Genomic DNA, 9,640 nt, shown 5'->3' with positions numbered 1-9,640 from the left:
CTACCACGTAGTGAGCAATAAGAATTCAATCACAATTCATTCATTTAGTGTAAAGGGTATATGGTGACAATCCTAAGGTGATAGATAACCTTCCCCCTTGTGACATGGGAAGTTATATGTCCTTCTTGTAATGGCATGTTCCTCCCTAATGGATGGCAAGACATCTTCAGCTAAGCTATCCGAGGGTAGATCATAGGCAGGCTGTAGTAGCTGATATTTAACCTTCTTGGTGGATCATAAGACATAATATTGAGGTTCAGCTCTCTGCCCCTAAAGAACATGTCTGATTGAGGGAGGAAATACACTCAGAAAATAATGCAAATGTAATCCTCTCTGCTAGCTTCTGATGTGGCAGGAAAGTGGGAAAATAGGTTGATGAGATGGAGGTGTAGCCATGCTGATTCTTACAGCAGTCAGTGGGTAAGAGAAAGGAAGTACAAGTCAGATCTTTGCTAAAGAGCCCTTCCTAAGATCACACCCTTGGGACACATGAGAATACTTGTATAGAGAGGGTTACCATGGATGTGATGCTTTGACATACATTGACATTTTTTGGCTTTACACTGAGTGTTAGAAATTCGTTTAAGAAGGACTACCTTTTGTCCTAGTTGTGTTTCATGATTTTACATATCTAAAATAAATAAGAACACATGAACTAGGACTCACTCTTAGTTTATTTCTAAATGAGTTTCCTTGGCTATTCATTATCTTATTGATTTATTAGATGTTTATTATATGCCATTATGTCCAAGCACTACACATGTGTTTGGGTGTTTGGAGTGCAAACTGTGAGGAAAATATAGGCTTGGGTTCTTATCTTTAGTGCAGTAATCTAAAGAACTTGGTTAAGTTTTTTTTTTTTTTTTCTTCTAAAAAGCCTAGCGTCCTAGCATCCCATGGCTATAATACAAGATAATCTATTTAAGGAGCTGCGTTCAGGGATGTAAATGTGAAGAAGCAGAACTAGGAGAAAGGATTCATTCAGCTAAAAGCTACTAGTCACTGGCACCTGCTTGCTACCATTACTTATCAGGATCACCTTGTAACAGGAGGTAAATGGCAGAAGCCAGGATTTCTGAATGTTATTAAAATTACAACTTTCTGATGACAAAACTATAGTTCTTTTGTATATGGTGAAGGTATGCGTTTATAGCCAAGGGCACCTCTGCTCTCTGTTTTTGAATGTCACAGGACATTCAATTCCAGTCTTTTTATGCCTTTGCTTCAATCTTGATGGCAATCATCTCTAATTGCTATCTTTCTACAAGATCTGTCTGCAAGAAGAATTTTATCAGAATTTGACTGAATTCACCTTTTGTGGAGTTTTCATGATTTTGCAATTTTGACTTTTGACAAATACTATAAGGAAAAAAAATGAAGGCATCCTGTCATATTAGTTAGACATTGTTTCTTCCCAGTGTCAAAGAAGAAATTAGCTAGTTTTCAGCATGTCTTTCCTTTTCATTAATTAATTATTTACTTACTTTACATCCTGATTAGAGCTTCCCCTCCCTTCTTTCCTCCCACCCAGTCCCTCCTTCCTTCCTCTCCCCCTCTGCACCCTCCCTTTCTTCTCAGAGAAGGAGAGACCTGACATAGATATCAGCCTTGGTATATCAAGCTGTAGTAGGCAGGGTGCATCTTCTTCTATTGAGCCTAGGCTTGAACACTGCACTGTAACAGCTCCAGCTCTCACTGGCAGCTGGAGCTTTGCAGTTCTTAGCTGATGTATCTGCTACTTTGGAATCTCTCTCTTACTCCTCCTTCCACCAGGCTCCCATAGGAAGCACCATTTTATTTCTCTTTGAATTCTTTGTCCCCCCCCTCCCCAGATTCTACATTTTAGTAAGATCATGCAATTGTTTTCTTTTTTCTGAATGTGGCTTATTTTATTTAACATAGTCTCAACAAAAATATATCTCTGTTGTGGCAAGTAAGGATTTTCTTCCTTGAGACTAACAATGTTCAGACCTAAACATACTGTACAATCTTTTCTACTATTTTTTCATTGACTCATCATTCAGTGAAGACAGAGTATTTCCAGGATCCCTAAGATTAACCAGGTTTATCTTCTGGGAGTTCAGTCAATCTCCAGGGTCAGTTTTACTCACAACAGCTATGGTGCCTTGTGGTTTTGTGTTGCAGGGAGGATTTTCCAGAAACTAATTTCGTACGCCTTGGGGCTTTTTTCGTAGGTGTCTTAAAGAAGCACATCATGACTTCTGAGTGCCTGAGGGGAGAGTGGAGAGATGCAGGGCTGTGAGCATGGTTACTTGTTAAAATATACATACATACACATGTACACATGCAGTTCAAAATATTTACTGAAGACGGCTGAGACTAGCTGCCCAGGTTCTCACTACCTCACATTCAGGTAAGAGCATATACAACTCAAAATCTACTGCACAGCCTGCACACTGAATGCCAGCTGCCCAGTCACCCAATGCCCACTTCCACATTGACTGCCATTGCCAAATTCTTTCTTTCTCATACACACAGAAAAAAAATTCCAGATCCCACATCTGCTCAAAATGACTATTCTTTCATTTTGAGATGAACTTTGTATGGATTTGAAGTGTTCCTAAGTTAATTTCTTTCTCTTGTAGGTTTTTTTTTCTGATTGTTCCTGGGAGAAAATGTATCTATTTCTTTTTGCATTTTTTTGTTCATTTTTCTGACATGCCTTGAGTCATGATTTTTAGTGACGATGTATATATTTCATTGTATGCTCACCTACATTTAATATTTTAACAATGAGTCATCAATCATTTTTCCTCATTAAAGCCATTTCTCCTTCACACATTCTCAGACATTGATGCTGGCATGCTAACACTACGTTGTTACTGCACACCACAGCACAGTGCCTGGCTGCTTAACATATACTATGATCAGTTCAGGTTATTTTGTGTATTTAGTATTCTATTATCTCCTCCCCCATTTTAAGCATCTGAATTTTGTACAATTTAAATGCAGGTTGTTTCTTTGTTGCTCCCTTCAGGTACTTTACCAGGGTCCACCATGATGCCTTGCAACAGCACCAGTCACCCTTCTTTCTTCATTCTCCAAGGCATTCCTGGGATGGAAGACAAACACAAATGGATCTCCATCCCCTTCTCCTCCATGTACTTCATCACTGTGATGGGGAACTGCACCATTCTTCTCACCATCTCCATGGAACGTTCCCTGCACAAGCCCATGTTCCTGCTTCTCTTCTTCCTGGCCCTCACAGACTTGGGTATGTCTACGACCACCATTCCTAAGGTGCTCTGCATATTCTGGTTTGGACAGAGTCAGATAAGCTATGAAGGCTGCTTGGTTCAGCTGTTTTTCATCCATTCCATCTCTGCCATGCAGTCATCTGTCCTGATGACCATGGCTTTTGACCGTTATGTGGCTATCTGTAAGCCCTTGCGTTATTCCACCATTCTTTCCAATAGTCGCATTGGACTCATTGGCCTAGCAAGCCTGGTTAGAGCAATCCTCTTTATTCTCCCCATGCCTATCCTCCTCCAGCGTATGCCCTTTCATGCCAATCGAGTCATCCCCACCACCTACTGTGAACACATGGCTGTGGTGAAGATGGTATGTGTCGATACCACACTCAATAGGATATATGGTTTGGTTGTGGCTATGCTGGTGGTTGGGGTAGATATCTCAGCTATTGCCTCATCGTATGCATTAATCCTACGAGCTATCATGCATCTCTCTTCCAAGGAAGCTCACCACAAAGCCGTCAACACCTGTACCACACACATCTGTGTCATGCTTGTCTCCTATACCCCCAGTCTTTTCTCTTTTCTGACTCATCGCTTTGGGAGAGGCATTCCGCCTCATGTCCACACTATTCTTGGCAACCTTTACTTCCTTGTACCACCAATGCTCAATCCTATTATTTATGGAGTAAAAACCAAGGAATTTCGGGACAAAATTACCAAATATTTATACAGAAGAAAGGAGCCTATAATTTTTTCTCACAATCAGAAACTTGTTTGATAATCTAGTGGTTGTATTAGAAATCAATGGTAAGTGTCTAGGGGAAATTGGTTAATGGTAGAAATACATTGAAATGTCAGATTAGCAGCCATGATATTTATTCTTGCATAGAGGCACTAAGATAGGGAAGAACTTCTTGATTTCAGTAACTTAAAGGCAATGCAATCATTCCCCATGGAATGAAATAATGATATTTGCTCTTAATATTTAACAGTGTTGAGTAAACTTCTGTGATAATGAATATTAAAGAACTTAGAATACCACCCCACTCTATTCATGTGAGAGAGTGTGGAACATTTTCAAACAGTATTTCTTATTCTCAATAAGTGGTCAAATATTATGATATATACTTGCCAAGGTATGCACAGTCAAGCCTGGTGCAGGATTTTGTGTGTGTGTGTGTGTGTGTGTAATGGAAAGGAAGTTTGGAGATAGAAAAAGTTGTTTTAGAGGAGTGAAAGGGGTCAAGAAAGCTTGAAAATAAATTTAGAGTCAGTGTTTTATCATCCTAGGCAGAAGCCTGACACTTGGACCACAGAACTTTTTGCTTCCCTTTGACCAAGGGAGTACATACTGTATACCAGCTTAGGTTTGGAGAAGAAAGAAACTATTTGGAAACTCTAACTAGAGTGTGTGAGAAAACCTCTCTCTTTTTGAAGAGCACTTTTAAAATTATTTATTTAGTTTAATTTCATTCACATTGGTATTTTGCCTGCATGTATGTCTGTGTGAGGGCATCAGATTCCCTGGAACTGGAGTTAAAGACAGTTGTGTACTGCCATTTTGATGATAGGAACTGAACCCAGGACCTTTGGAAGAGTAGCCAGTGCTCTTAATCACTGAGCCATCTCTCCAGCCCTAAGAAAATTCTCTTCTGATGGAACAATTCTTGAGAGGGAAAACTGTAAAAGTCAACTTTACACTGAAAATCATTATGAAATCATGCATAAGGATTGTCTCGCATAAAAATCTGAGGACTGGCTAAGGCAGTTCCCAGGTAATGCAGAGGAGCAGCTGCTCTGCGCAGCCTCCCGCCCTGCCCTCCTCCTGGCACTGGGGCCAACGCTGCTTTACATAAGGCGCAGGCCAGGGCCACCCTGCGCTCAGCAGCTGCCTGCAGTCCTCAAGGGCAAGGAGAGGTGCCTATAGGGTAGTCTTGGCAGGGTTTCTCTGTATAGCCCTGGCTGTCCTGAAGTTCTCTCTGTAGACCAGGCTGGCTTTGAACTCAGAGATCTGCCTGTTCTGCCCCACTTGAGCTTGGATTAATGGTACTGCCAGAGACTGACATTGACTCAATGTGAAATGAAAGTTGAAAATCGCATCTCCCTGTGTGTTGCTATCATGGTGTTGATTCGCTGGTCATGCCTGAAGAGGGAAATTGTGTGGTAGAGAGCTGACTGCTGTGCGGTCCCTGCCTATCCTCCTCTCCTTTCTGCTGGAGTGAAATCCTCACTGGATACAGAACGTCCACTGTAGAAAATACTTTGTAGTTTAAGAATGTCAGCAACCTAAGTTCATGCGCCCTGTCTGTACAGTTGTTGTGGATGGTTTGCCATCTGAAAGCACCTCAAGTTCTTATCCAGGCCCTCTGTCTGTTTCTGACATGTTGCTGTTTCATGCATTGGACCCAGTGCAAACCTGGCTGGGACAAGAGCTGGAGAAATGTGGCATTGATGCCATGATTTATTCACGGTATATCCTTGTCATGGTTTGTATATTCTTGGACCAGGGAGTGGCAACATTTGGAGGTGTGACCTTGTTGGAATAGGTGTGACCTGGTTGCAGTAGGTGTGTCACTGTGGGTGTGGGCTTAAGACCCTCACCCTAGTTGCCTGGAGGTCAGTCTTCCACTAGCAGCCTTTGGATGAAGATGTAGAACTCTCAGCTCTGCCTATAGCATGCCTTCCTGGATACTGCCATGCATCCACCTTGATGATAATGGACTCTGAACCTGTAAGTCAGCCCCAATTAAATTTTTTTTATAAGACTTGCCTTGGTCATGGTGTCTGTTCATAGCAGTAAAACCCTGACTAATAAATCCTCATGCCAGCTATGACTATGACCTGCAGGAACAGGTGGAGCGGCACATGTGCCACATTCGTGTGAGGATCAGAGGACAACTTGTAGAAGCTGACTCTTCTTTCCACCTTGTAGGTTCCAGGGGTTGAACTCAAGTTGTCAGCAGGTACCTTTGAGGATCATCATCTGTCTCAGGCTCACTCCCTCTTGGGACCTGCCATTCCACTCAGTCTCTGGTTTGCTTCCAGCCCTGAGATACTGGCCCTGAACCGGTGGTAATCTCAAGCTATCTTCCTGTCCCAGAGCCCTGGTGCCAGTCTGCTGGTCATCTGAGGATAACTGTTTTCAGGGAATGTTAGGCTACTAATCATTCATTCAGATGTTCACAGACCAGAACACTGAGTATAAACATAGCCACTGTCCTCTCTGCCACCAGTGATGCACATGTGACACAGCAGCCACACCTGCAACACTCTAGAGGAGGAAGAACAAACTTATATTCACAAGGGTCTGGCTTTACCCTTCCAAATTCACACAAAAGCCCTAGAGTAAAATAAATGCTACAGAGGATTTAAAAAAAAATCTGTGGACTGAGTACAGATCTGAGATTTACTCTGGGTTTAGTAGCCAGTTTATCTACAGGCTGGTCCCACAGATCTTGTTTTTGCTTTGCATTCAGTCAGTCTATGTACTTGACGGGTGTGTAGCTTGCTATGGAGACCAAAGTGACTTCAAACTCAGAGATCTACCTGCTGCTGCCTTCCCCTGGCTGAGATTAAAGGGGTGAACATTCACAACCAGCTACACAGATTATTAAAAATTCTAATTTTTAGTACAAAAATAATTTGTTTGTTAAGAAAAATCAGAAAGCACAACTCTAGTTTACTCAGGATGCGTTAGAAAAAGTGTTCTTAGGAAACAAATAAAATAAAGGAAACAACTCTAGAAGGAGCTTCTACAGTTTGCATAGTAGTCAGACTTTACAGCTGTCTGGGCCTTACTTTCCAAACAAAGGGTAATAAAATGTTATCATTATTATTGTTCTCAATTACATTGCTATTAAAGAAATATCTACATTTGATGAGTCAGTCAAGTGTGCTAGATTATTCAATATGAGAGTTTCCTTCTAGCGAGATGCATGGATATATATATATATATATATATATATATATATATGTGTGTGTGTGTGTGTGTGTGTGTGTATTATGTATAATAATTCTGTAAGAAAACCTGAAAAAATTTTAATAGATGAGCAAGAAGACATAAATTGAATATATTTGTGATTAAAGTATTTTACTGATTTGATAGACAAAGAATTAAAAATTGTTAATACAATATATAAATTTTTAAAGGGAGGGGACACACATTCCTTTATTTTTTAACAAAATAAAATATAATAAGAAAACAAAACCTATCATACTTAGAAACAAAAGTCTATAAAAAATTTTTTTTAAATCCCCATGAGAAGATACAAGGATCATAGACCCATTTGTTACACATTTGGGAATCCCATAAAAGTCCTAAATTCAAAGCTAGAGTATGTATGCAGAGGACCTGGTGCAAACACTTGTAAGCCCTGTGCTTGCTGCTTGGGTCTCTGTGAGTTTATACAAGCTTTGCTCAGTTGTCTCAGAGCACCTTGTTCTCCTGCCCCTCTGTCTCTTCCTCCTGTTCTACTTCCCTTCCCTTGAGGTTCCCTGTGCTCTAGGGGGGAGGGATTTGTTGGGGACTTCTCACTTAGAAAACATACATTGAATATTTTCAAATTAAATGAAGTAAATAATACACAAAAAATAAGGAATAAACCACCACACATTTCTGTGGACTAAAATATGAAGTCGTCAGCATTGTATAGAAGACGTTGATATTTATTGTGGACTGTTGATTTTAGTTATAATGGAGTGGGTCTGTCTGAAAAAGCAATTTTGTGTCCAGGTCACCCCAATTTGATGTTTACACAAATACTGTAGAATTCAATCAGATAAAGCTTAAACAGTGGTCAGACAAGTGATAAGTCAAGAGATCATAATTTGTATATATTCTTGTCCCATTCAATTTTATATGAATTTTCTGCCACTTCCTCAAATATAGTTTTAATAGTAAAATTATTCAATATTGTTTTTGTATATTTTTTAAAGATTATTTTTAAATTTTTGCAATACAAAGTGTCACAATGACACCACTGTCCACTTTAATATAAGCAGAACTGCTTCTTAGATAACTTAAAAAATGTAGTAAATACAAGTGGAACAGTGATGTCTGGGTAGATGGGACAGCTTGGGGATCACTGTTTTTGTTGGAAGGATATTTTAAGTGTTACCAAATAACTAAACATGAATTTAAGAAAAGCATGCCCTTGACAAACGATAGTCATCTTAAACATCTTCTACTAAAAAACTTTTTTTTACAATGAAGCCAGTATCATCTGTGGACAGGACTGAATTACAGTTTATAATTTAGACAAATTGGAATATATTAAAGTTGGTGTTTCTTTTTTTTATTTGTCCTTGTGGCTATTCCATGCCAGGACAGATATATCTATTTAGTTATTTCAAAGCTCCATGGCAGTGGTTTTCAACCTTCCCAAAGCTGCAAGCATTTAATACAATTCCTCGTCATTGCCTAGTGCATTGGGTCCCTGGGTAAAGTCACAGTAATCAGGACACAGGGGATGCAGAGAAAAGTGAACCACTACATACTTTATTGAATTATCCAGCATATTTTATAGGCAAGCAGAATAAAGATTTCTCACAGCTTCTAATTCTCACCAGCTTCTATTTCTCTAACAGTAGTTTGTCTGGGTTTGAGGTGACCTAAACCTCCTTACAGACTGAGAAATCTGTGTGCTGTCCAACTCTTTTAAATGTTGCTTAGTTAAATTAAAACAAAGATTTTTCTTATAAGAAAATTACCATGAAGTCCACTTCCTCAGGCATGCAGAACATCATGAGTCTCTAAAGAGAAAGGATGCTTTGTCTCCTGATACTCATTCTGTGCTCAGGTAGTTTACTGTACCCTGTGGGCTTGCTCTGGTTCAGTTTCCAAGAACCATGCTAAGCTCCTGGATTTGTAACTTCATGATTCTGACTATATAAATTAGTAGGTCTAAAATATCGAGATCTTATAGAAAATTAATGAAGGATTGCCATTTGTGTTATATATTGCTGAGTTGAGTCCATTGATATTAAGAGATATTAAGGAAAAGTAATTGTTGTTTCCTGTTATTTTTGTTGTTAAAGTTGGCATTCTGTTCTTGTGGCTGTTTTCTTTTAGGTTTGTTGAGGGATTACCTTCTTGTTGTTTCTAGGGCGTGGTTCCCGTCCTTGTATTTTTTTTTTCTGTTATTATCCTTTGAAGGGCTGGATTCCTGGAAAGATAATGTGTGAATTTGGTTTTGTCATGGAATACTTTGGTTTCTCCATCTATGTTAATTGAGAGTTTGGCTGGGTATAGTAGCCTGGGCTGGAATTTGTGTTCTTTTAGTGTCTCTATAACATCTGTCCAGGATCTTGTGGCTTTCATAGTCTCTGGTGAAAAATCTGGTGTAATTCTGATAGGCTTGCCTTTATATGTTACTTGGCCTTTTTCTCTTACTGCTTTTAGTATTCTATCTTTATTTAGTGCATTT

General features: G+C 39.6%; 1 protein-coding gene and 1 non-coding gene across 2 annotated transcripts; one reads left to right on the top strand and one right to left on the bottom strand.

The window, feature by feature from the left end:
- The first annotated feature begins 2,967 nt into the window (after nucleotides 1-2,967).
- Nucleotides 2,968-3,993, top strand: LOC110297247 (olfactory receptor 52D1-like). The gene has a single exon (XM_021165996.2). The coding sequence runs from the start codon at nucleotides 2,968-2,970 to the stop codon at nucleotides 3,991-3,993; it is 1,026 nt and encodes a 341-aa protein (XP_021021655.1).
- A 2,370-nt stretch (nucleotides 3,994-6,363) lies between these two features.
- Nucleotides 6,364-6,496, bottom strand: LOC115031649 (small nucleolar RNA SNORA17). Its single transcript, XR_003837318.1, has one exon. It is a non-coding gene; the product is annotated as a small nucleolar RNA SNORA17 (small nucleolar RNA).
- Between the last annotated feature and the right edge of the window lie 3,144 nt (nucleotides 6,497-9,640).

Source organism: Mus caroli, unplaced genomic scaffold (genome assembly GCF_978045245.1).
Source record: "Mus caroli unplaced genomic scaffold, Mus_caroli_1 scaffold_8, whole genome shotgun sequence".
Classification (NCBI taxonomy): Eukaryota; Metazoa; Chordata; class Mammalia; order Rodentia; family Muridae; genus Mus; species Mus caroli.
This window is presented reverse-complemented; position numbering and strand designations above follow the sequence as displayed.

Coding starts and splice junctions, on each gene's coding strand:
- LOC110297247 (XM_021165996.2), top strand. CDS start 2,968: ATGCAGGTTGTTTCTTTGTTGCTCCCTTCAGGTACTTTACCAGGGTCC.